At 36.5% G+C, this 27,618-nt stretch overlaps 5 protein-coding genes across 7 annotated transcripts in view; 1 reads left to right on the top strand and 4 right to left on the bottom strand.

Moving 5' to 3' along the window:
* LOC124186069 overlaps positions 1-7,143 on the bottom strand; it is a 102,450-nt gene extending 95,307 nt beyond the window's left edge. Inside the window, exons 1-7 of the mRNA XM_046577433.1 lie at positions 6,895-7,143; positions 4,228-4,647; positions 3,866-4,134; positions 3,497-3,700; positions 1,380-1,635; positions 1,184-1,258; positions 687-776 (exon numbers count right to left, since the gene is read on the bottom strand). Coding sequence (XP_046433389.1) covers positions 687-776; positions 1,184-1,258; positions 1,380-1,635; positions 3,497-3,700; positions 3,866-4,134; positions 4,228-4,524 — 1,191 coding nt within the window. The 5' untranslated portion in view covers positions 4,525-4,647; positions 6,895-7,143. The remainder of the gene's footprint in view (positions 1-686; positions 777-1,183; positions 1,259-1,379; positions 1,636-3,496; positions 3,701-3,865; positions 4,135-4,227; positions 4,648-6,894) is intronic.
* Positions 7,144-13,455: 6,312 nt separating this feature from the next.
* Positions 13,456-17,166, bottom strand: LOC124186072. The gene is made up of 7 exons (XM_046577437.1): positions 16,871-17,166; positions 16,472-16,740; positions 15,965-16,165; positions 15,610-15,856; positions 15,414-15,488; positions 14,484-14,573; positions 13,456-14,388 (listed from the first exon to the last, which is right to left on the bottom strand). The coding sequence occupies exons 1-7, from the start codon at positions 17,033-17,035 to the stop codon at positions 14,290-14,292; spliced, it is 1,146 nt and encodes a 381-aa protein (XP_046433393.1). The 5' UTR covers positions 17,036-17,166; the 3' UTR covers positions 13,456-14,289.
* An 823-nt stretch (positions 17,167-17,989) lies between these two features.
* LOC124187058 (putative gustatory receptor 28b) lies at positions 17,990-20,542 on the top strand. Its single transcript, XM_046579306.1, has 7 exons — positions 17,990-18,301; positions 18,527-18,798; positions 18,895-19,092; positions 19,429-19,678; positions 19,773-19,844; positions 20,095-20,184; positions 20,255-20,542. Exons 1-7 carry the CDS (start codon positions 17,990-17,992, stop codon positions 20,354-20,356), a joined length of 1,296 nt encoding a protein of 431 aa, XP_046435262.1. The 3' UTR covers positions 20,357-20,542.
* Positions 20,543-22,071: 1,529 nt separating this feature from the next.
* LOC124186001 (putative gustatory receptor 28b) lies at positions 22,072-25,674 on the bottom strand. 3 transcript variants are annotated; one of them, XR_006871526.1, is made up of 6 exons: positions 25,611-25,674; positions 25,228-25,477; positions 24,915-24,986; positions 24,451-24,540; positions 24,185-24,368; positions 22,072-23,750 (listed from the first exon to the last, which is right to left on the bottom strand). XR_006871526.1 is itself a non-coding variant. In XM_046577299.1 (5 exons), the coding sequence occupies exons 1-5, from the start codon at positions 25,625-25,627 to the stop codon at positions 24,246-24,248; spliced, it is 552 nt and encodes a 183-aa protein (XP_046433255.1). In that variant the 5' UTR covers positions 25,628-25,674; the 3' UTR covers positions 24,134-24,245. The 3 variants fall into 3 exon arrangements, 1 of the variants encoding a protein (XP_046433255.1); XR_006871527.1 differs by lacking the exon at positions 22,072-23,750 and adding an exon at positions 24,098-24,121; XM_046577299.1 differs by lacking the exon at positions 22,072-23,750 and having other exon boundaries at positions 24,134-24,368.
* Positions 25,675-25,864: 190 nt separating this feature from the next.
* On the bottom strand, positions 25,865-26,605 carry LOC124187057. Its single transcript, XM_046579305.1, has 2 exons — positions 26,215-26,605; positions 25,865-26,146 (listed from the first exon to the last, which is right to left on the bottom strand). The coding sequence occupies exons 1-2, from the start codon at positions 26,530-26,532 to the stop codon at positions 25,865-25,867; spliced, it is 600 nt and encodes a 199-aa protein (XP_046435261.1). The 5' UTR covers positions 26,533-26,605.
* Between the last annotated feature and the right edge of the window lie 1,013 nt (positions 26,606-27,618).

Genomic DNA, 27,618 nt, shown 5'->3' with positions numbered 1-27,618 from the left:
ATATCCTGTTTCTATTCAAAAAATTAATTGGCAAGGGTTAAGGTATCTTTATATATCTTCACTGAGTACCAAATGCTAATGACGAAAGTTGTCACGTTGATTTTTCGTTAAATACACTCGACACGCTAACTGCAAATTTTTTCCGCCAGTCGATTGAAGTTCACAAACGATTTTGACTATATTAAGATGGATTAAGATAAGGTATTGTATTTTTTATAATGTATTGTAAATTTTTTTTCTAACCCAGATTAGAGATTTCGTATATTATATTTACGTGTTTAGTACATGAATAAATCGACAATTGTATTGCAATTTGTTACCGCACGGTGAGGGAATTTTCACGAATTTAAAGTGTGCAGAAGTATTCGAATGATTGTGCGACTCTAATAAATTCTCAGTTCACGCCTGTCTTGATCATAGTCGAGTCAGTGCTTGGTTCTGAAACTTCTTGAAAGTTTCACTGTGGTAAAATCTAAGAAGGTCTCTCAGCCGGTTATATTTTTTGCTTGTGCGGTAAAAAGCGTGGAATTATTTTGTGCGGTTTTGGATTCATAAACACTGCGCATTTGAATCAAAATAACGAGAAACGTCGTCACTGACCCGATCATCTGTAAATCACAAAGGATCTTGACGTCAACTTAAGAATTCAAAAAAACTGTCTGCAGTTATCGGTAATTTATTTTCACCTTTTGAAGCAGGCCGTAATCCACAGTGAAAAATCCTGCTGCCGTGAAGTAGAGGGGATTTTGTATCAACTGGAGAGTGAAGACACTGACCTGTGGCATAGAACAAAAAAAAACTCTTGGTTCAGTAAATGTTGAATAGAGTATGTATCGTAGTTGGGTACACGTATTGTAGTCTAGTTGAAGATAGGAAAGTGGCAAGTAACGTGCAAAGTCGTCCATTCTACGACACGTTTCATCTTCTCTTATCTTCTTCTCTACATATATAAAACTCAACTTTTCTTTGTCTGTCTGTCCGTTTGTTCGCTAAGTCTAATACTACTGTGCCAATTTTGATTTGTTTTTTAAAGTGGATAGCCACAACGTCTGGCTAGGTTTTAGTCTATATTTCGTTACAACCAGATCAACAGCTTTGGCGATTGTTTGCTTCCGTTAGCGAATGGGATATGAAATGGTATGAATTGATACGAGAACTACTTGAAAGGTCTATTCCAATGTACCTCATCGCGAATATCTCCACTGTAGATTGAAGTCGAATCCGCGAGATCCTGGATCAATGCTCCAGTTCTCATAGCCTGAAAGTGATTTTACATCTTATCTTGCGCGGTGAAAGTCCTCCACTCCTTATACTTATTGAATCGTTATCATTTTCTGATGTAAAAGTGCGTGCATCGTTGTCCAAAATTGATCAAGTACCTCGATACTTGTAGCTGCACAAGTGCTAATGAGCCAAACAACTTTCGCAATATAATATATAAGCCACATGGCAGAAACAGTCTTGGTCATCACGGTGTCAAACAGCGATAGGGACAGATCGTCAGCTGCGAGGTCGTAGGCCGTGTACAGAAGAGCCGTTATCAGACCAAAAGATAACGTGATTGAAAAGAGAACCTGTGTAGCGTACACTTGGTCCAATTCCATCGTCGTTTTGCAAAGGTCTCGATGGATTGTTCTGGACAGATAATATTGAACGTGTGTGTTTCTCAGGCTTGGCCAGAATTCCAGAAACAGCTGTAGGTACTATGGATAACGGATGGTTCTGTCAATTCGAAGAACAGTTCCCAGTCCGTTAGTTTTTGATTTCGCTGCATGTAAACCTCGGGATGGTATACTATTCGAAGATGATAATATATTGTGTATCTGGGGTGAAAATAAGGCTCTTACGAGTGAAATAACCTTCCTACCGTCATGGATACGATTTTTTGGTATTTTTAAAAATTCACCTCTTGTGCATGTAAAGCGAGCGTAAAGTTGTACACTTGTTTCTGAACGCCTACGGATGCGCATGAAAACGCCAATTTTGAGCTCACTTTACATGCGCAAAAGGGCGTTTTTCCAAACGGGGTTTGTATAAATAATCAATTTGACACACATGTATGTCGCTTACGTAAAACAAAAATCAGAAGTCTGATTGAAAACACTTTCGTAGTAATCAAACCGTCATCGAGTAGCAGAAACACGGCTAAAAGATACGAGACACATTTACAATAAGCACGAATAGTTACTTAGATTTTAAAGTTATTATTATTACTTTTCAATGAATTCTATAAATTTACTATTACAATTTCGTAAAATTCATGCCATTTCTTAGTTCTACATTTAAAAGAAACTTAGTGGAGAGTTTTTGTTCAGAACTGCGTATAGAATGGGGCTGTTGAGCACTTTTTTGCGCTTGAGACACATCGACTTGGATATTTCGAGATATATACATCAATGTCGAAATCGACCAAGGCACCCCCTTAAATATATGTAAAACATGTGGCAGAAATACAACCGAAAATTGCTCGTTGCAGGTAGTTTTCAAAAATCTGTGAAAAAAAAACTCTTTCTTATCGATTTGTAGATCTTTCGGTTTATGAATATTAAAGGCGGCCGGTAAGTACGCGCGAATATTTTGAATAAAGGCACGCGTGCCAAACATGTGTAAATACAAACGATTTCAAACTTCAAAATAACATATACTTCTTTAACGATCATTTTGTCCCTGGCTATATTCAGTTGTATCAATATTTTATATTAGGTGTGACATCACGAAGCCTATGACCCCTTCCCTCCCCCCTGCCCACCATTCATACGTCTTGTCATAATTTGCGGACACCCTTTCTCCCCCTTTGCGTGTAACGTAATTAATGGAGGACTCCTGTTTCTCTTCACCTTTAAACGGACAATATTACGATTCATTGCAAATCTATTTATAAACACTGTGAATCAACACTTGACGTGTGTAACAGAGGGCTAAATTGACTGGTTCTAAGACGATTAGGAAGTGGATTTAGAGACAGTATGTGCCGAAAAAACTAGCTGGGAAGAAATTTTTGAAGCACATATTATTCTTAGGAGTGGTAAAACATGGTGAAATCTTACCAAACTTTGCTCTCAAAGACAACTTCATCATTTGCGGATTTATGCACTGCAAGTTCCATTAAAAAAAATGGATCTAAAACAACGACAAGACTCTTTTCTTTCAAATGATTTCGCGTTATCACCTTCTTACCAAGTTTTCATACAATTTCTTTTCGTCTAAAATTGCAGGGATTGATTACGTTGTAAAGGATTCAATGTTGTTGCATCAGTGAGTACGTGAAATTATTCTGACTGATTTTTGGACGTCGATGTTAAACCCGATTCTAGAAAGCAGTGGTCATATGTCTTGAACTACACGAGAAATGCCATCTGACAAACGTCACAGAAAATGGCGACATTTCTTTCGGACGAAGTTGTTTTTCCACAGATATGTGTTTAGTATTAAAAAAAACTGTGAATACAATGTCAAAGAAAATATTCAAGGCTTGCGAAAGGAATAAGTTACATACCTTATTTCTTTGGTGACGTACAGCAGCCACTGGTTGCTTGTAGGTCTGATGGATAACGCATTCTCAAGGATTTCATTATACATCCAAGAGTTCTTTTGTGAATATTGGTAATTCGACTTCTGCGTTTGCTGGACTGTCTTTGTACTTTGTAACTTTGTTTCTGCGAGAAGTGAATTCAAACGCTGGAACCTGTTGCGGAAATAACTGTAAAAGTATGCCAATTACTGCATCAGCAAATACCTCGCCGAAACTACCCTTTAATACTACATTCTTCAAAATAAATTTCACCATTTCCTAGCTCTGTAGCGTAAAATCCTCTATCAAAAGCACAAGGTTTACCTTTAGAGACATACTTATTTCCATGCTTACCTGACGCTATTGGTGTAGCTAGCATCTATGACATAATCGAAGACCAAGAAATAATGCGCAAAAAGCAGAAAACCGATGCGGGCTGACTCGCTGTGATAGTCAAGGCCGACGTAAAAGAAGTCCAAGACTATTAAAACGAAAAGGTAGCTAAAAGCTACGGAATGCCGAATAATTTGAGCCTTAAGAACTAGTTCATAATCATTGGGTACACCCAGCACCCTCAATCGCTCATCGATGGCGATTGCCTTGAGCAAGATTTTCGTGATAACCTGAAACATAAGACGTCAATTCCAGTATTATCAACAAGCAAACAAATAATGTTGTGAATGTTTTATTGGAACGTGATTTATAATTATGATTACCTGTTCCTTAGACTGAGATAGAAACATAGAAACAGAGATGAAGATCGTCTGAAAGTAACCGTTGAACCGATAGTTGCTGGCCGCGATTGCGGAACCCATGAACTGCTTCAACGCCATCAAATCTGCCATTTGCAGGAAAAGCACATAAACTATTACATGGGTTATCGCCCACAGAGCTGATAGAATTGGTCGGCGTTTGTTCTGGGGGTAATGGATAACAGCGATTGCAAAAAACAAGTTAATCGCAACCGTCGGTGAAAATGCGTCTGCCAATGTTTTCGGTACCGGTAACTTCATCCTTTTTCAAATTCGGTTTTCGTCTTTTCCCCTTTTGAAGCACTCCAAACGTTGAGAGTACCAGCAATTTGGTTGCCCAAATTATGATACCGCTGTTGGTACAAACGTCGTTATTCCAATAACCTGTAAATCAAATACCCTACACGATGATATCTCATTTTCGTAAAACGACATGCAGGGTTTCGCACACTTTGGAATTGAAAAAGGCTATGACGTATTTCCACCCCAAGTTTTTTACTTTAAATTCATATGAAGCGAAATTTGCAACGGGATAGAAAATCGTTACGTCAAAATATTTTTTTAAAGATGACCCTGTGACAGTGTAATACCTATTGTACAACAATGGTCTGACGAAATTTTTTCAGGTACATTGATTACATGATTACATCGAGCTAACATGGAAAAGGTATTTTAATTTGGAGGTATTTATATTTTAATAAATATCGATTACTGCATGTACCTTGACAAGCAGGATTACATAGCGTGATCCGCTATACTTGTAGGTTCGAAATAAACTTATCTAGGTTTGATCCTCAAACAAGATAGTGACACGCGAGTCATTCTAATGAATATTGTATTATTTTGTACCGGCATATATCGTTCCACAAATGTTAAACTATATTTATGGTACAGGTATAATTGTATCATTTGAAAACAAACGGCTTCCATTTCCTTTTATTCCACTCGGAGAAAACGTTTTGCTTGAAAAAAAAAAACACAAGTTGTATAAAATTTTCTCGTGGGAACACAATATTTTGTTGTAAATACTAAAATTAATGAAATAATTGTTTCAAAATCGCACAAAAACTTGGAATACAATTTAATAAAATATACTTATGAACACGAAATCTCGATTTTAATTTGGTCAGTTTAATGAAATAATACTTTGTTCGCAGTATTATTAAAATACTGCATCTGTCTAGTATAATCAGTAGAATTAAATCATTTGTGGTCCAATATCATTGAATTAGTCCGTCAATTAACTATGGCATACTTCTTCGTCGTTGTTTGATATGATACTTAATTTCTGTAGCATAAATTACAATCAAACGATAATTTTTTCAGTTATGACAATTAAACAATTGTTTTTCAATATTTACAAAATTATTTCACTTTGTAGATCTGATTTTGCAATCGCAACAGAATCTATGGGATTGTGGTGCTAAACCTTTGCTTAGACGTTACTAAAACTTGTTGTTTTCTGCGCACTATAGAATCAACTAAACATTTTGGTTGTGTGAAAATAATGTTTGGTTGGTTGTATATTAAGGTAGTTGGGCAGTAATTTCACAAATGTTTAATTCACACGAGTTTTAATTATATAATTTTTTAAGTATTTTTAAACAATTCTGTAAAGTTTGAAAATCATTTACCGTTTAGTTACCGAGTTCTTTTCGTTCAAAATTGAGCTATTTTATATTGTGTAAATACGGACTGGAATAAAAATTAATATTTTTAAGTTCGTTGTTTTAATATTGAAGAAGAATAAAATGCTAAAGACGGGAAAAAAATATTGAATAAGGTAAAGTGGAAATTGAGGTATAATATACCAAATTTTGTAAACTTTGTCCGTCATTTAATATTTAAAAGTATAAGCTATAATACAAAAAAAAATTCTGATTGTAATGTTGGTTAGGTTGTACATTTGACAACGTCGCAAGTATACACATTACGTGCTGTACTCAAATTATTTGTTTTCTGCTGTTTAAATATGGTATTGCGAAAACGCTTCATTTTTAATTTTTTAATCGAGTTTTTTTTTATGAAATAAATGTACTGTAATATACGTATATAACGAGATAAACACTCAAGGTTTAAGCAGACTACAACACAAGAAAATCACGCGGCGTTGCCAAATTTATTTTCTGATTGTTTTAGCAATACACTGCTCACGATTATCTGCCGGATAACTTTACTGTCGCTACCCAACTATCTTAAGCCTGAGATTTCGTTGTCAGGACTAAATCTTGGTCATTATAATGCGACGTAATGTGCAATTCATGAATCCTGTTTCCGGAAACTTAGTGACGTAAGATTGGGTACTAGTCGTAAATTCGGAAAATCGATTTTGGCTTCTCGATACTGAAATTAGAAATCTATTCACGCGGTCCTCGCATTTCACACAAAATTATTGTTGCAGCCAATTTCAAGATACAGAAACCGACGAGTCAAAAAGATAAAAATTATATTTGTTCCTATTTGCTACTCGAATTAAAAATCTGACAAACTTAAGTGTGGAAAACAGTAGATTTACTGTTTGGAAATGTACGAAAGTGGACAAAAATGAAACAAGCAATTGGAAAAACTGTAAAATTAGCAATTCTAAGATTAAGTCTAAGACAATAATAAATTGCTTTCGATTTTTCTTACACGAATCATGGTGCTGTAGAATTTAAGACTTTCGTGGCAATTTATCCTCTCCCATCAATGGGGTAAACCGTACTGGACCACAATGTTATGTACACTTGTAGCGTTCCTAATAATGAGTAATTATGTCATAAACGCCGAGCGCGCATAAACCACCCTAGGCTGTGTTTACCTTCTAATTGACTTGTCAGAGGACGTCGTCGGAGTGCCGGTATCGTTCGCTCGGTCTGAATAAAATTATTGACCAACAAAGTGTATTTGAGGTTCCATAAAGACCACAAGCCACAACATATTATCAGATCCTACAGGAAATATGATGCAATTTTCGAAATTAATTTTAAGCAAGACCGTACAAGTTAGCTTTATGTATAATTGCGCTGACACGTAAGGTTCGCGATAACACGTGTAACCGTTAAACTCTACCTCTTTTTTAATTTTTGTTTTGAAATAAACACGTATTATTACACTTCGATTTTACATACCGTTTTTCTTCTCTGAACCTCCTCTAACAAGAATTCAAATAAACGATGATTTTAACATAAACTGTTTTTTTTTTTTCACCCATACCGTAATCAAGATAAATTTTTGAGTGATGCTTTACGACTGTTCGAGAATTTCTAAAATGAATGTTTTATTTTTGCAACGGTGCAGTGTCGCGCGCTGTAAGATTATCCCCTTAACAACGTGGTAGACATGTAACTCCTTTTCTAGCCATGGCCGGAAAGCATATCATGGGTACTACATTCAAGATTATCAGTTCAAATTAAACCTGTAACCATATGTATAACGAATCATGTCATAAAAACTTTTTTTTCCTGGGATAAAATGTAAGGTTATGCAGTACTCCTACGCTTACCGACCGAGTAAACTAACCCCTTTTCTTTCTACATTGAATAAGAAAAAACAACGTAAAGAGTTCTAGTTTCGCTGGTGCATCGCTCTTTTCTAGCGGAATTCAGGAAAGTTACTCATATCCAAAAAATCGACTAAAAAAACGTGTAGTTTTTTGACATGTGTTACTATTCTCACAATTCCCGTATTTCAGGGGCTAAAAAGTGCATAGCTGAGACACTTTGCACAATTTCGGAAAGAATTAGGAGTAAAGTGAGCCTTTGTAAGACTGTTTTCATGCAATATTGAGGTCGTTAGACGAGAATTCGAAATTGCAATAATTTCGTAAACAAAAGATGCTCTCGCAATCAGCTACGTGCACAGCCAGCCAAGAAACGCGCGGCCGTTGAGAACTCACTGTCGGTAGAACGGTGATATTACCATACAATTTACCCTTGGTTTTTACCGGTATTATTGTACTGTTCGACGCATTGATAAAACACTGTTAATCTCATAATATTACCCTAGCCAGGTATTCATGGTACATTTTTTTCTGCTTTTACGACTGGAAATGAGTTACCGGCAGTCGGTAATATCGAGATTGGCGTTTGCTGTAAGAACAGCTCAAGGTCTTTAGTAGTAATTTCAACATCGTTTTTTACCCAATTGCAGTTAACAATCAATTTGTACTCGCGTATATTCGCAGTCTGTTCAAAATTTTTCAGTTCATATAACCCGCTGACTATTTACTATCGATAAAATACGACTGCTTTGATTATGGATGAAAGATGGTTGTTTTCATTGCGGATGAAGGGTGATTGTTTCTATGGTTCATTGAAATTCTTGGATATGAAGGTCGGTGAAAAACGTAAAACAAACGAAGATTTTCTCCAACGTTTCGGCCCTTGCTATGGGTTACTCCTCAGGGTAACATTTATTCTATATAATGAACAAATTATAATATATAATATTATAATTATATAATATTGAGGTCAAGAATTCATTTAACATGATTGTTTTTATCTTGTAGGCGAACGATGATTGAGTTTGGATATTCGCGCACGGTTTTTTTTTCTTAGGAGGTATGAGATAATCACTAGAATGGAGAACCTGGTAAATACGTAAAACAATCAACTAGACCAAAATCGAAAATACGATTCGCTCTAAGACGTTGGGCATTCACTTGTTGAAAGACGATGCAGAAATCTTTGAAGAAATAGAAACAAATCTAAGTAGAATATGCACAACCCCTAAAATGCGACATAGCTCTACAATTCTACAGTAAAATACAAACCGAACATGACCTATGAGCGATACGAGAACAAAAAACTCTGACCCTAAAACGAATGCAATAAAAGACTGTTAAACCATTGAAAAAAAACTACAGCTGAATATGTTTTACCACACTTTGTAATCGTGATGACGCTGAACTACATCGCTAAATCTATGTATCGGTGAAAACAAAATGACTGTCCCTGAACCACACCTGAACCAAACCTGAATCAGACCTAAGCCTAAAAAATGAAACGTTCATTTTTCAGTATAGTCAATAAAAATTAGTTCCCTGAAACAGAGAAAAATATAATTAGTGACATATGTCGATACAAACAAAAATAAACTTAGCTTGGGCTAGTAAAAAATATGTAATCAACGAAAAAGAGACAAATTAATTAGTAGAAACAGACAGAATATTTGATTACCTGAAAGAGACAGAAAGTTTGATTAGCTGAAACAGACAAAACATTTAACTGGCTGAAACAGACAAAAGGTTTGTTAGCGAAACGGATAAAAAGTTTGATTAGCTGAAAGAGACAAAAAGTTTGATTGGCTGAAACGAACAAACGATTTAATTGACTGAAACAGACGAAAGGTTTGATTAGCAGAAACAGATAAAAAGTCTGGTCAGCTGAAACAGACAAAGGTTTTATTAGCTGAAACAGATAAAGCTTCGATTAGCTGGATCGGACAAAGGAATGATTATCTGAAATAAGTAACAGTTTCATTACCTGAAACGGACGAAGGTATGGTTAGCACAAACACATAAGTCCATACACTAACAAAAAAAAGGGTCGAGTCCAACATGATATTCGCTTTAATTGCTTTAGTTGCTTCGATTATTAATTGTATTGACAAACAAAAACTTTCTAAATTTTTTGAATCGACATCTCTTTGCGCTTCGAGTTATTAAAGTAAATATCTTTAGCGACTGAACATTCTACAGTTATCAGTACATTTGTTAAAAAATTGGTTTCGTTGCCCTGAAACAGAAAATAATACGATCAGTTAAACGAGTGTTTCTGTACATTTCCGATGTATTTCATAAATACTTACGCCAAGATTCTCCACTATCACTATACACTACCGAGATTTTTGTAGCAGCGCGTTGAGCGCCGGCTTTCAAATGCCGCGCTTTCTCTCATAACTGAAAAGTATCAAGGCCACGCGCAAAAGGCGGCATGGAACTTGAAAACTTTATTATTCGTAAAAGAATTGACCGAAGAGCTGAAAGATCAGCACATCGAGAGTGCATAACTCTTTTATATACTGTTTGCAAAATCGACGCGTAAAAAATCGTATCCGATTCTCGTTATTAATTTACGCGCAAAAGGCTGCGTTCACTTCTCGTGATTATGCGCAGAAAGGCGCGACAGATAAACTGTCAAAAGATTTGTACTATCTGGGACTTGTTATACACTGTTTGCAAAATCAACGCGTAAGAAAATGTATCCGATTCCAGTTAATCATTTACGCGCAAAATGCTGCGTCCAATTCTCGTAATTAATCTACGCGCAATAAGGCGCGACAGATTAAACTGTCGAACAACTTTTATCATCTGTGGCTTGTTCTAAAAATTCAGTAGAAACCCAATCCACATCTGCATCTTTTTAAATTAGATACATTTCTATGCGGATTGTTGTTCTCAGAATATAAATCGATATCGGGAAGGAGGTTGGAGGGCATGCATTATTGTGTGGCATGACGGTCGGCGGTCCTCTTCGACGCGAAGTCTTCAAGCTCAGCATCTCTCCCCATCTAGCGTACCACGGAACGCGATAGATGATCCAGAGATGCGTTTTGCCCATTCAGACGATCACAGAGATCAATTGAACGTAATAATGATCAGTAATGATTAAATAATTGAATTGAATAACGATTGAAAAATGTTTGCAGAGTAATACGAAATGGGAAATTCAATTTCGTTAGTATTCAAATGCTTACGAATGGTTCAGAGACTCGAATACGGAGTCTTTTGCAAAAAAAATTTCTGTGATCGATTGACGCTGTGGATTACAAAAGTTAGTAACATCACGGTACATCGCGACCTTCCTACCCTTGCCTGTTTTCCAACGGAACCACCCAACGGATAAGAGAGACTCTCACACACACATGCATAAACCCCGCGACGGATCCCAAAACGTCCACCTACCTACCCGGTTACCTATATTCGATCTAAACGCTTCTCCATTTTTTCCAACACACATCATTCTTCGTCATTTGCGCCGTGGTCACTGACTTACATTTTCGTTGGTAACCTGTTGGGAGCCAAATGTTTTTGTACCATAATCTGCCTACTCGGAATACAGTATCGCGGTTGTATCCCACCAACTCTAATATTGTATGTATGATGTGAGTAAATATTAGCAGACTATCGGTACATTAACCTTTTGGAAAATTGATTAAAAACATCCTATATGCCAATTAGCATTTTTCTAAGCGAGCTAAGCCTACGGTTGATCAATACTTGTTGGCTGTTAAAAGATTGAAAACGGTACATAATATAAGATGCAATTTGATTACGTCAGGTTACGCCAGAATTTGGAATTTTATCCGTTCAACAATGATGTGAATAATTGAATTCTTTCAAACCTCAAGTGAGCCCACCACTTAAACGACATCGGTAAATTCAAACGTAGATTATTGGATCAGTTACGAAACACAATTCGATCTCGCGAATGTCGAGTAAGCGATGGGTACTTGTCGCGATTCTCATTCCACTTTTAGCAACGTGCAAAATTTCTAACTTTAAGCAGGCTACTGTAAATTAAAATGCGAAAAACAAAATTATTCGACAAAGTCAAGCACGTTGCGACCGTGAATGAGTCTATTCATGCAACTAAGAAATCGAAGATTTGTGTAACAATTGTTACCGCCACGCCACGTGACAAGAGGAATCCCAGGGAAAAACCGGTAACCTAACACATGCAAACTCACCAACGTTGCTGAGAAATGAAAAAGTTACTCCGAAGTCTCTGCTGTGAAAAACAAAATAGAACACTTGAATTAATATTGTAAATTGGCTTTCAGTTTTCAAATGATTAATTACTGTTGTCTAGTTTCATATATATGCATATATGCATGTTATGCAAGAACAAAAGTTCGACTTTAAATGTACCACCTTGGATTATCAATCAATAATCAAAATAAGTATTGTTACCTCGACTAGCGACTCTGGGCTGCTCCACGCTTTTACACGTAGTAGTTCTTGTAGCATCTCAGGGTTATTGGTGAAGCGACGCACTTTTTACACAATACAGATTTTCACTAATCTCTTACAATCCACAAAATCAGCACCGCAATAACGCTAGCACTCGATACTATACTCACTTTTTGGGCTGTAGCTGTCTGTTTGAACCGACTGAATAAACTTGCTAACAATGCAATTGCGCATTTACCGAAAATCAGCGAAAAAAATAATAAAATTGACACTCCACGCATAGAGACAAATATAGACATCACTGAAATCTGAAGTTACACAAAACAATGGAAATTCGTACACAAAATTCACCTTCAATGTTCGCACGATGTTTTTATTTCGATAACTCGGTTTTTCTTCAGGCTACACGCTGCTCCTCGTCTATTATTCACCGATGAGTATGGTGGAAATACACTGATCGAACAACGCGACACCACCCGAACAACGCGGTCTGAATGTTGAACCGATACTGACAGCACGCAATTTCGCTCCGACTGCTCAGAAACGACTGATGCTGCACGGCGCTCGGAGGAAACTTTAAATCAGTTCTCTGAAGAACGGAAGATAATAATTCTCCCGCCCTCTCTGTCGCTCTTCACATGGAGTGGGGGTAGCTGTACGCGCCCGCCTAGCTGTTTTTCTCCTCTGTAGAATTATTATCTGCTGTCCTTTAGAGAACCGATTCGAATCCGTTCACGGGACGCTTACACCGTTGCTTACGCTCTGTTTTATATATCTCTATGGTTTCAGCGGCCGAGTGAAAACACCGCGTAAGCTACGCACAACGCGATCAAATCTGTAAAGCATTGCCGTAACAATATGCGACATCAGGCGAAGTATGATTTCTCTTACCAATTACGGATATTTCTTAAAAGGGATTTTCTCAGCTTTTCAATCTCATTACGACAAAGGTTATGTTACCAACGTATTGCACGCGATCAGTGTTAGTTATGAAGAAGTTCTTTTATCGACGTGGTCAGCTGCTTGGCTGATAAGACGTGAAACTGCTAATACCCCCAAACCCGGCTAGACCCAGCAAACTGTTACGCAAAATAACCCAGGTTATCAGTCTTTATACCTATATCATCAGTCGACGACGAGAGTTTCACTGATTCATCCACCACAATCGCCAATAGTTAACCTGGGTTTCACATCATTCAATTGGAAAATAGAGTAGCGAGCATCTGTCTAACATATGTTTTTATTTCGCGATCTTGGAGATAACGTAGCGAAAACAAAACAAACGCTTGTTGGGGGTATATCAGGATAGAAATATAGGTTAGTTTATTGTACCCATAAAAAATACGGAAGCTTACAACAATTACTACTATTAGTTAATTAGTAATATGTATATCATTTTACCGAGACATTTTGTGAAAATATTACATTGGCGATTAAATACTGGGTAAATCTGCCTGCTGTATTTGTGCAACTCGGGGTACACTTGGGGACAATGAATCTGACACGGCTAATTTTATACACTAGACAGTTACGTTGGCAGCACAGAGAAACCTACAGCGCCATAGTCGGCCGAGCGCAAAACAAACTCATTCTCAATAAATATAACATAACCCATGACCGTCGAATCTAACCTTAGAATACGTGTCAATCTAACAAGTCATTATCTCCGCGGTATTGTTAGGGTTTTTTTTGTGGCTGATCACGAATCTGAAGTTAGAATTTGATAGTTTCTAAATCCAAGGTGGCGGATACAATATGGCGGATGTAAAATCAAAAAAACTATCATAATTTGATGCTTCTGGCCGAAACTTGTTACCCCGGGGGTTTTTGGGGTTGTACGAAGTAACAAAGATCATTTGAAGCTATAAATAAACTGTGATAAGGCTAGGACATGGTAATTTGTGAGCGGGGGACGCTGAGCATTCCACTGTGACTGAACGGGTTTAATTGCATTCTTGATTCCTGAGATGCAGACGTATTTGGCTAAAATGTGTCCTGAATTGCATAAGCTGATTCGCCATATCTTAAACTGCTCATTCAACATTTTCATGACATGATCCGGTGAATGATAACCTTTTGATGAACTAGTTCTCTTATTCAATTACGCGATGAAGCCGTTTTCTCAACCCTAGTTACTTTTGTTGCATGTCTGCAACGTCGAGAGTCTTGCGATCATATATACTTCCCATTTGAATTAGAATGACAAGAAAAGTGGTCACTGACCCGATGATCTGAAATTATAAAGCGATTAAAATCTGAAGAAAAAAAATCTTCAGTAAACAGACAAAATCAGGAAATCATCATCCAATCGATAATTCATTCTCACACCACGAATCAGCTGATAATCCAGTACGAAGAAGCCATTCGCTGTAAAGCAGAGGGGATTTTGCAGCAGCTGAAGAGTAAAGATGTTGATCTGTAAAACGGATAAAAGAAGTATGTTGTTAATTCCATTATGATTTTTCAAGGGTATAGTTTCAATTGATTTCTATATGGGTATTATCCATGTGGAATCCACATTTCATACAGTCAGTCTCTCTTGAGCTATGCAGAATTCACGAAAAATTTCTATTCTAATACGGTTTGGGAATGAACATGGGATTTCCAAAATTATGGGAAGAGATTCCCATGCGCATTCCATGGAATTTGGGAAATTTCCATAGACTTTGCAGAAATTTGAAAGAAAATCTCTATGAATATTCCACTGAACTGTTAAAATTTTTATGGGGCAGTCCTTTGCAAGACCTATATGGCGTTTTTGTTCTTATCGAGCCTTGAGAATTTTTTTGTCAGAGCTCAATCTATGTGAGATTGTCGTATTGATACCATTAACCCTTTGAATATCATCTAGAGAGTTTTTATGGGATTTTAATTGGAATAGTTATTGAAATTGTGTGGGATGTGAAGTCTTTCATTGAAAATTTGTACAAAATTTTAGTGATTTCCAACAAACGTCAGGAGTTTTCGTGGCAACTGAACATATCGACATGTGGTATCTATATTGTTTTCTGAATTGTTGCAGGGTTCTATGAATATTGTTATAGAAATTATATGAGAATTATATGCAATTTTTTATCGGGCCTTTATTGAAAAGTTTTTTATTAAAGCTCAACCTGTATTATCGAAACTTTGTATTGTTTTACGAATCTTGATATGGTTTGAAGCATTGTCATCGAAATTTTAAGGAGTTTTAGGTCGATAATTGCATGAAAAACTTCTTTTAAAAGATTTTTCTGTACTGTTCACTACATGTTACCTCATCCCGTATATTTCCATTGTGGATTTCCATTGGGTCTAGTAATTCCTGAATCAATACTCCAGTCCGCATAGCCTTAAACATGATTTTTGGTATTATTAAGATCTGACCAAGTCAATAATATTATTATGATGTAGAGATGATTCACATTTTCACCAGATCGATACTTTTATGTTCTTAAAGCTGTATCACGTACCTCGTTGCTCGTTTTTGAGCAGCTATCAACGATGACAAAAATTTTGAAGCTGTAAAATGCGGCCCACAAAAAACAGGTTATGCCACCCATCACATCGTAGAATGTAATTGAAGTTATGGCAACGCAGTAAGATACGTAGAGTAGTCCGACTGTTATGCAGAAAGATAATGTTACTGAAATGAGAATCAGGATTTCGGAACCCTTGTGCAATTCTCTCGCCATGTTGCAAAGATCTCGATGTATTTTTCTGAACATGAAAATCATACGTTTTATTTTAATACAATTACAAACAACATGATTAACCGTTTTAATTTCGGTAAGCACTTTTGCGTAATGCGGATTTTTTCATGTCAACCTCATTTCTCTTATAAGGTGCAGCAGCCACTTGTTGTCTGCAAGCTTGTAGCTCCTTAAGTTGCCATGGATTTCATTTAATATCGAGGAATGGCGGGGAAATAGATTTTCCGACTCCACATTATGCTGTGTGTCAAAATTTTTCTGCAAATCCGATTCTTCTAAGTGGCAATTCAGGCGTTGGAATCTGTTGTGAAAATATCTACACAGAAAGTGGAAACGAAAAATCGTTACAATGGCACTGATGGACTGCTAATCTGCACCAAACTAAATCCGTAGTAAATATAAAGGTTTATATCGAAAGCAACAAGTTTTTCGATCTTTGTCGAAATTCAAACAACAGTTTCAACATTGAGCTGTGTACAATAAATGCACTCCGCTGATTCTAATATACCTACGTCAATGAATTGCACTCTCACTGGTGAACAATTTGGAAATTACGTCGTCATATATATAAATTATTATTGCAAAAAGAACTAAAGTTAATGGTTGATAATTATCAATTTACCTAATGCCGCTTATGTAGCTAGAGTCAATGACGTAATCGAAAATCAACAAATGATGCGCACATATCAGGAGATTCTCCCGCTCAAATTTACTGGGTATGTCAAGCGCAGTGTAACGTAAATCCAAAACTATAATGGTAACGACCAAGATTAAAGCGATGCTGTTTCTGACAAGTTGATCCTTTAAAATTAATTTATAATCACTAGAGATTCCGAACATCAGAAGTCGGTCATTCGTATCCTGGAGCTTGCGAAGGCTGTTTCTAGTACGCTGAAAGTAGAAACCGAAGGGAATAAGAACTTTCAACAACAAAAATAAATACATATATAAATAAATAAATTTAAAAACATGTGAATTATTTCTTGCCAGCGCGTGAATTGAAGTTATAAAGTCGTATTACCTTTGAACCAGACTGTGATAGAGACATGACAACTATCATGAAGCCAATTTGAAAATACATGAACATTCGGCAGTTTTGGGCTGCAATTTTTGACCCCATGAGCACCGTTAATCCTGGTATGTTAGCTAGCTCGATAAAACACAGAAAAAAAATTATATTTATCATCCCCAACGTGGCTGATAATATGGGTCGCGGTTTGCCCGGAGGATACTCAAACACACCAATTCCAAATATAAAATTGATGCAAAGGGTTGGCAAAAATGCATGACTCAAATTTTTTATCGCCGGTAACTTCATTATCCCGAAAGACTGAATCCGAATGTAAGCACGATTGAATGAACGCTGTGCGAGAAAAGCATTGCGAAGATACCATTTCAATTCAAATTAATTGCAAGCAATTATCGATGTTTACAGCCTTGAATGGTGGCGATAATTTATTCTATACTTTCATCGTCGTAGTTTCTACATCAGATAAGGCATGACTGGGCTGATTCCCATAATTATAATTGCATCATTTTGTAATTATATGATCGTAGTAAGCTGATTTGAATATATTGATTTCTTTAAAGAAAATATACATTCTGCAAATTATACGTCCCATTATATATCGTAAAATTAAATATAATTCTTAACATGCAACGATTAAATCACGTCTTAACCAACTGAGTTTTTTCGTCGTTGTGTTTCAGGAATTATATATGTTGATTTCCATAAGTACCACTCGGATTAATAATTCACTCCCAAAGCATTATCTATGGCTTTATCAAATCATTTTTCGTAATGGTATAAAGCAATAACTGCTGAACTTTCTTTCGATCAATTATGCACCATACATTAATCGATTTCGTACGCTATTAGGCAAGGTAACGAGTATTTGATCATTATTCCTCAACTATATATACCTTCTACGTATACATTTTTAAAAATGCGAACATAAGCTAAGTTATCGAATTTCTCATCGCGATTACTCCGCAGTTATTTTACGGAACACTTTCTGAAGTGAGAACACTGAAGCTATTACGTAGTTTTTGATCACGTGTAAAAAAACCACATACCTATTGAAACGAGAATAAAAATCCATTACTCAAGATTAAGAAAATCGGCGGAGATTAGAAAACAATGTTCTTCACCGAACCAAAAAACTTTTACGAAGCTATCAAACCACTCAGTTACTTCAACTGGTTCGTAGGTTTAGGCGTTTTCCGAAAGCCGAATCAGAGCAACCTGTCGTTTTTGTACATGCGACTACAGATGGTGATTTTTAATCTGATAAACTGGACTATGGTTTACACTGGTTTAATCATAGTCATCCAAACTGAAGATACTAACAACGATGGGCCGCCGATGGCTCGAACAATGTACCGAGTACTGATTTGTGCTAATTCTTGTCTCGTCGTTCTCGCTCCTCTTTCAGCATGGCTCCAGCTAAAGGTGATTCGGATGACGATACGAATGAACGAACGTCTAAACCTATACAATCACTGCGATTTATCAACCGATTATTTGCTTATTCATCGCTACCTTTAACGTACAATAAAATACGTCTGGGTAGTCGATACCTGGAACCTGAATTTTTACACTCCTATCTAGACCCAAAATACATATTCGTAGTAATGTTCGGTTCTACGTTTCATGAATCTCAATTTACACCCGTAGGAAGTGAAGCGTGTAATAATACAGATGGAAAGTTTGGATGTCACGTTGCAAACTACCCTTGGGATTAAAACCAATTACAAAGGAATCTACATTCGTCTAAATTGTGAAGTAATTGTCGGCGTTCTATTCATGTTCGCCGTCAGCACTGTGGATTTTCTCGTGAGCCCGAGTTATGGTCAGTCACTGATGACTGTTCTGAGTGTTTCGGCAACACAGCATCAACCAATAATAGCTATTTTTTTGCTGGGTTTGAACTTCTGCACCTCCTTAAGGTATCAATCTTACAATGTTTACTTTAGAACGAACGTTGTCGTCATGACGTCGTATTCCTCACTGTACTCACGTCATTTTACCATACCACTGTGTAGATACGTGAAAAGCAAATTTCGAGATTTGAATAACGGTCTGCAGGAATTGGCAGCTGGACAATCTGCCACTTCTTGCTATTCTAGTGAAAAACTATTTGTCACATCTCAGAATATTGCGAACACCATACCCATAGGTGGGAAAAAGGTGCAAGTTAAAAGCTTGAAAAACGACCAGCTTCGATTACTACGAGAGATTCGGTGAGTAAAATTCTTTCTAGTTGAGCTTCTACGGATCATGAATATTACCATAAGAGCAATGAGGCCATTCGACTACCGGTGTCAACTGCTAATTCGTATCACTTGTTACGAGGCTGAAGTTAGTAACGTCAACGCAACGAAACACCAGGTAGAAAATCATTATTGCTCAATTTTAGAATTACTTCCATGAAGTTGGCCTCTCAAAATAAGAGTATGTTTTGTTTGTCATGGTTTACTAAATTTCGGACGTTGCTAAAGGTGTGATGTAAAGATTTCTTCTAAACATGCATCGTTAAAGTAACGTTATTAACCGTTTCCTCATCACTTATTCCCCAGAAAAATTCACTGGGAGCTGAGCAAGTTGGCTATAAAGATAAACAGCGTGTACGGGGTACAAAACTTAATCACCATGGGATTGTCATTTGTAATGATCACTGGATTACTGTACACTATTTACTGTACAGTTATGTGGGAAAGTGCAACAATCGAAACGTTCCGGAACATAATCCCGTCGACGACGTGGGCTATCATTTATGCTTTTCAAATTGTGATTATCAGTCATTCATGTTGGAGCACCACCAACGAGGTAATATGAACAGGCAAACCGCACTCAGGTATACTTACCAATAACCGTATTGACATAGTGTCGTCACTGTCAAATGTTTGCCCTATGATTCCAGGCTCAGCGAACTGGCGAAGTTATCTATGAATTCTTCATACCAAAACTACAAGATGAAAATATGCAGAAAGAGGTAATATGCAGAAGGAGAATAAGTGCTTTACTCACGCAATATACCCTGATACCCATGCTTGTATGTGGGTTATTTCAAGACAACTACCAGACGATTAGAACTAAACTAGTTGTTCCTTTTGTGGAAATGATTAATTGAACTTTTATAACCATAAGGATACGCGATTGTTGGGTATAGTTTGGATCCACATCATTGAGCGCCAACAGCTCCTTTCGGTTATCATTTAGTATTGTTTCATCTTTGTGAACAGATTCAAGAATTTTCAGTACAGATGCTTCAGAATCCGGTACGGTTCAATGCCTGCGGATTCTTCGATATGGATTACACTTATATTCAAGGTGTAAGTATCATTAATTGTTAAAGGGTGCACATTCTCGGGATATATTCATTCTCTGATCCTTTATTGTCAGGTGATTGGATCGGTGACGACATACCTAGTAATCCTCATCCAGATGAGTCAGCTATCGCAATCCAGTACTTCCAATCCACCTGCAAACGAAACTGGAGGTTGAGAAAATTAATGTCTACAATTTAATACTATTAACTCACAGCTGATTACTTCCACTTGTTACATCCGTTATTGAGTATCGATCTTAGTTGGGTTCTTTCGCTCTTAAATTAGCTACAACTGAAGGTTTGTTGTGATTCGATATGATCTTGATTTAGTCGAAATGTTGTAGGATATTGATTGATGGTTAATGTTCGTTGAAATGTGGCTTATTCAATTGAAGATTGTATTGTAATAAAATTGAATGCAAGATCTGGAAATATGTATGAAGAAAGAGTTGGTTCGAGAGATGGTTGAAAAATGATTAGTGTATCTAAGGGGAGATTTTCAGAGAAGGTATGAGAGAAGTAAGGAATATTTCAGCTACGTGCGAGTCCGAAGAGACCTGAAAGTCAGAGGGACAAGACGAGAAGTAAATATATGAGATACAAGTATCAGGCAGGGACACTGCTGGATGTAACAGACTACGGAATTTACACCTTTCGTAATCATACCCATGAACTACTGTCTTCAAGTATGATACCATGATACTGCATTGACAACCATCCAAAATTTGATTATAAATAAACTATTCAGCATAATGTGGAATGGATCATCACGTCTGGAAAGTAAAGGCTTTGATTTGTAAAATATAAAAATGAACATATCGTTGAATGAGACGTCAAATCGTGTTTCACATCACAATTTCATAATCGCCAGCCCCGATTAATGCACATGCACGCGCGGAAAGTTTCTTTCGTGATAAGTAGGTAATTCTTTCTTTACCGATTACCGGTAAGCCTGATGCTATAGGAACCGACAATGCATTAACTAACTTGCTTTCATTACAACGAAACGTTCTACTGGTGATCTTAATTGTTTCCTTCAATAATTGTCTCGTAAATGAAAATATGACGAAATCTATCATGAAATCACAATTCTACTATTCAGGCTGGTTAAGTACTGTTCTGGGAGAGGATGGGAGAGTACAAATAAATCACTCCTTACTGATCTCGATTGTGGTTGTTAGTATATTTCATACGCGTAACTACGATACATACGCCTCACTCTACAGTCCGCCATTTACTCAGCGTTGCCAACCTATCAGACGAATATTTATTCACATGATACCGCAACAATTCTTTATATTTCTTATTCAGATAGCTCCACAATAATTCTTCTGATGTCTTAATGATGCCACAATAGTTCTTCATATTTTTCGCTTTATACATGGACAACTTTCCTAGAAATATATGATGATAATTACCAAACGAGGCAACACAGACAGATTTATTTTTAATATTTAGGACCACCAAAATTTCAAATAACTGAGTTTGAAAATTGCAGACACTCTCTAATTGGTGCATATTTTCTCAGGAACCTCACGATTCATTGGTTTTTAACCTGTTGTTTCTATTTAACAGACCATATTGAGAGATTTTGCTATCTTCAAAGATTGCTACTATATTATCTTTTAACTGTTGAAATTCTTAATCCAAATTTATCCAAGCTTGGTTTTTGAATGCACGTGACAAGAAGCTGCTTAAATCTTAGACGGCAACCGAAATTTTATTGATCTGTAGCCGTCAAAGTAAGCTCAAATTTTTAAAATCGAGAAAATTTCTTGACAGAATTGACGATTTCGACAACGGTGAATTACATATGTAATACATACCTCGGCTCTGTGATGACTGATTGCATGGAAATAGAGCTCAAAGGAAAGCTCATCAAATCTGCGTTATTAATAAAATTGTCAAATGGCGCGACTGATCATGAAAGGGAAGAAGTACGTGATAATATTTCCGCCGTGTTGGTCAAAAACGTCTTTTCACAATAAAGTAGAATGCGCAAACTTTTATTTTTCATCGAACGTGATACGTTACAGAACAAACATTCTTTCAATGGACTAGGTTATTCTTTAGTGAACAAGTTGCTATGTAATCTTGACTTTTTGGTGATAGAGTATTTCGAATTATTTTGAATTTAAGGTGATATAGTATTTCTACCTTTACCGACCGAGCACAATCACACTTTTCCTTTCTATTTTAAATAAACAAACGAACGGCAAGAGTTCAAATTTCGACGGAGCAGCGCTCGTTTCTAACGGAATTCAAGAAAGTTATTCATATTCCAAAAATCGTTAAAAAAATGTGTTTTTTTTTGACGTGTGTTACTATTCCCACATTTTCCGCATTTCAGGGGCCTAAAATTTCATAGCTGATATATTCGTCCGTTTGTTTATTTAATACAGGAAAAAAAGGCTGAGTTTGCTCGGTCGGTAAAGGGAAGAGTACTACATGATCTTAAGTTCCGAATTACAGGATAGAATTATTATGTATCAAGTATACGAATAATGGATACAGCTTCGTTCTATTCCATTAATCACGATAAATTCATTTCTGTTAATTACAGATTCAAAAATTTGCCGTACAGATGCTTCAAAATCCCGTGAGGTTTACTGCCTGTGAATTTTTCACTATAGATTACGCATACATTCGACATTTGAGTCAGTGAGTCCGTTATCCTCTCGCAAATGCGTTTTTCTTATTTCTTTCTGATCTGCTTCTCGTTTTACAGGTGATTGGCTCCATCACTACTTCTTTAGTAATTCTCGTCCAAATGAGTCAGCATTCGCAATCCGGTACCTTGAATTCTATCCCTATCAACGAAACTAAAAGTTGAGCAAATCTTTATTCGGTTGGCAAAATTGAAGTTCAATTTCTTAAGAGAATATTTTCTACGGAGCTTGCTTCTGTTACGTAATCATTTCCATACCTAAAAAAATTGTATCGAAACGTTCGACTATAGAAGCATTTTACAACCATCGGTCACATCATTCAAAATTTATTGTGCCCTGAACTTTTTCCCCATTCCGATATAATATTGTGCAATGTATCTGAAACATTTCAAACTTTTCCTTGGTGTGATATTGTAGCGTTGGATAAGAAACTAGTTTCAGTCGATTGATTTAGAAGTGAAAAATTTTCTTGTGTATCTTTTATAATCTGGCAAACAAAACTATAATTTTTATGATATTCATTGATTTTATGCAGTACTTTATATCCTACAGTGCTGATAGAAAAATCAGTGCATATTACATCACTATTTATATTTATTTCTGAGTTTTGAAATATATACACAGAAGTCACAATGTTGCGAAAACCGCATTGTGTTACGAATATGTTAGAAACTCATTTGCTGTTAGGCTAAGCAAACTACGTGAAAAAGAAAAATCATGGTTTATGTGGTAAAACTCAAATGAATCAAGTTTGATTCTATCGAAGGAATTAGTTTAGTTATTAATGTTTTATTAATCACGTTATTAACTTGAATTATTGAAAAGAACAGACCATTGTTTCTTTTCTTAATGGTATGACAATTTTAGTAGTCCAATCCCGATGGATGACGGCTGAAATCATCTGAAATTATACGTAAATCGATACTTACTTTACAGAAAACCTTGAAAATATTTTGAATGAATTTTTTTTTTAAATATTTTCCAGTAAAGCACAGGCTTATTAATTATAACACGCGATGAGCATGTGTACAAAATTTTTACGACGAGCTAAAAATACACAAACAAAATCATAAAATTGTTACACGATTTATAGGTAGAAAAATCATTATTTTCGAACAAAATCACTTGTTGATTTGTTAATATTATACATACCATGCATCTTTATAGCGAAAATAAAGAAAATAAAGATAGAATAAAGACAAAACAATATCCAAAATTACTTGTAATAGCGCCATATCGGAAAAAATTTATGAAATCTAAATGCTTTCGGTACTGTAAAGGAGATGTTGCTCCGATCAAATTCGGCTTGATTGATTTCAATCACAGGTTCGGTACCTTCAATTCACCATTTCTTTTTCGCAATGCAAGTCTGCTAATCTGTTCTTCACCATGACTTTCATTGTACTTTATTCTTCTGCTCAACTTCCGGTGTCATAGCAGAATGATTCGAGGCCTGGATCTTTGGTGCCTCCGTCATCTGAATGAGGATTATCAGATAGGTTGTTATATATCCGATCACCTAAAACGCAAGGAGCAGACAATCAATGAATTCCAGAAGTCCCCGATGCCCTTGCATGAATAAGATTCTGGGTAATACTTACAGCTTGAATAAATGTGTAATTCATAATGAAGAATCCGCAGACATCAAACTGTACGGGATTCTGAAGTATCTGCACTGAAAACTCTTGAATCTGCGGAAAGAATTATTAAAGGTTAAGGTCATGTAAGCATCCTACCCTTACCGACCGAGAAAACTTAGCCCTTTTCATCCTATGTTAAGTAAGCAAACGAACTGAAAGGGTTCAAATTTCGAGGGTGCATCGCTCTTTTGTAGTGGAATTCAAGAAAGTTACTCATATCCGGAAAATCGTGATCGTTCGTTTGTTTATTTAATATAGATAGAAAAAGGGTCACTTTACTCGGTTAGTAAGTGCATTACAATTTTCTCCCCCTTCGCATGAGCTAAGATTACGGTGCCCACATTATATTCACAAGCTGTCCACCTATAGAATTTGAAGTTTAAAAAGCTCGAATGAGCTTTGTCTATAGATCCGCGTACATTTACCTTCGTTTGAAGTCCCTGATCTTGTGCACATGGTTTCATGAGACCATAAATAACTTCTCCAGTTCTTTGAGCCTGAAATTCGAATCAAATATTTCAATGGTTAAACACTGTGGTTGTGAAATATCTTTTCTACTCTCGCAACGATTTTCAAAAGTCAAACTGTCTCCAATTAAAGTTATGCAGTACTCCTGTCTTTACCGACTGAGTAAAGTTATTTTTTTTAAGTGAATTCGCTCGGTCGGTAAATGTAGGAGTACCACATGACCTCAATTAGTGCGGGTAAGGTAGGACGCCGTGGTTCAACTACTGTTACCTCGTTACTGGCGCGCCCGCACGAGTGGTTAATCACCCAAATTTTGTAAATGTAAATGGTCGTCCATGCAAGCGGCTGGATTATTGCTGTAAGATTGTTAAACATCTCATCTTCCAACATGTATGCGACGTAAATGGTATACAGCAATCCCGTTGTCACAATAACCGATATTACCATAAACAGCAGGTTTTGTACTCCGAATACGATGTTTATGTTATTAGCCAGCTTACAGAGTTCCCAGTGAGCTTTTCTAATTATAAAATTTCGCAATCAAGGAGACACAAACCATTCAACTATCTTCGTAATCAATTGATTCTTTCAAAGTGCGAACTCTACAAGGTTGCATGATACAAATCACTAGGAAAAAAACATAGATTATTTACCCGATTTCTTGTAGCATATAACGCTGGCTATCAGCTGATCTGTGTGTTTGGATGTTACCTTCTCTGTACCATTGCATTGCGTTTGTAATATTGTGCGAAATAATCGATTGCATTTTCCTGGATTGAGGTATGGTAGGCTGTCGAGCCAAACCCTGCAGACTGTCGTTCAAGTCTCGAAATTTTTCTTCCACATATCTGCACAGCAGGCGTTGAGTACGATAATTATGACATAATTTTTATGATTCAGTATTTCACTAGACATACGTTACGCAGGTACAGAAGTTCAAGTCGAGTAAAAACATGACGAGGATTGGTTGATGCACAGCTGCTGACACACAGTAATTCCTGAATAGTGAACGATGGTCCGCCAAGCTCCAACTGAGATCGTAAATAGCCATGGTAAACATGGCCAAAACCACTATGATCAATCGGCTATTTACATAAACGTGAATTTTTCTGTAATCGTGCTTAAGCCCAAGTTTGTATTTGAAGATATCATCCAAAATCATCATCTGACGTAAAGACTCCTTCGCCTTCTGCATGCACGAACCAGCATTAATCAATTACTGGAAAATTGGTTTAGCGCGTCATTGGAATAATTTACCTTGCTTCTGTGCCACACGAGGAAAGGAGCGATAATGACAATGCCAGCATTTATGCAGTGAAATACTCGATAAGTATTCCTACGATTCATTGACTGGCCATCATTGTTGAAATCTGTAGTATCTTGTAGCAATTCATCCAAACCCACATAAATCGTAATCCAGTTTGTAAGATTAATTATCACTGTTTGTAATAGAATATAGAAGTATGGTATAACTGTTTTCTCTGGATGTAGAAAGATGCCCAAACCCATAAACCAGTTGATGTAAAAGAGCGGTTTGAAAGCCTCGCACAAGCTTTTCGGTGCTGAGAAAAACATTATTTTTCAATGTCGGTGATCTTAAGACGGTTTTAGATTACTGCTCACTCGGTCTTCAACCAATTTCTTTGACCCGAAATAATTTATACTTTCCTCTATTTCGTCAAACGCCACATAGAGTCACTAGTGTTAATATTGGCTTCAGAAAAAGTACCAAAAAGCAATTGACTAATAAACATCATAGAGACCTGAATATTTGATGTCACACTCATATCTTTACAGAAATCTATAATCTACGTAAGCGAACAGCAGTTGCGCATAGCATAGGCACAATAACCATTATCGTTACAACAGCGGTGTGTGGAATCAATCATCAACACAATCGCTCAATAGAAATCAATGGGAACAAGTAGGTGTAAGTGAATATATTGCTGATACATTTTCTTGTTGATCGTAAATTGTTCATTATTATTTTTCCCGGATTTTGTCATACTGAAACAGAATTCCCTATCACACGTCCAGGAACATCGTGTATTAAAAATTTCTGATAGTACGACGGAAATGCACTCCAAGTATGGGATGTTCCGTACATAATGAGTACGTTATTCAATGTGGCACGCGGACTAAAAGGCTACGAAGTTTTTCGGGTGACTTTCAGTAATTTAGAAGGCTTTTCAAGTTTTTGAGAGTTTGCCACGTCAGACGATCGTCTATATTGTTATCAAAGTACAATCTTTACCCATGTAATGAAATAATTTCTATCGTAATTTCGCTGCTACTGGTCCTTTGCTAACTTTGATGTCGTTTTTGCGATTCTGAGGGTTTAATTAGTCCAGAATGAATCACACAAATTGATTCTGAGGCGAAAAATGTTTTGCCAACTAAAGTGAGGTTAACCTTACTGTTACATAGGTCGTAGATGTCACTAGATTCCGGGGCTTCTGAGATTATTAATAATTCTGTGATTCCGTTCTGTTCCTTGTTCTAATCTGTTCTTTACAATGTCTAGTTGTAAATCTGCTCTCTTTAATTTCTGATTTAATTCTGTATAACAACTAAATCTCTTCTGACCTCTCTGCTCTGCATTAGGGTTGAATAGATGAACAGGTAGGACAGGTTTCAAAGGGATTACTTGTTCCGAGCATG

The sequence above is a fragment of the Neodiprion fabricii genome, chromosome 7 (assembly GCF_021155785.1).
Source record: "Neodiprion fabricii isolate iyNeoFabr1 chromosome 7, iyNeoFabr1.1, whole genome shotgun sequence".
Lineage (NCBI taxonomy): Eukaryota > Metazoa > Arthropoda > Insecta > Hymenoptera > Diprionidae > Neodiprion > Neodiprion fabricii.
The sequence above is the reverse complement of the archived record's forward strand: the minus strand, read 5'-3'. Positions and strand labels throughout refer to the sequence as shown.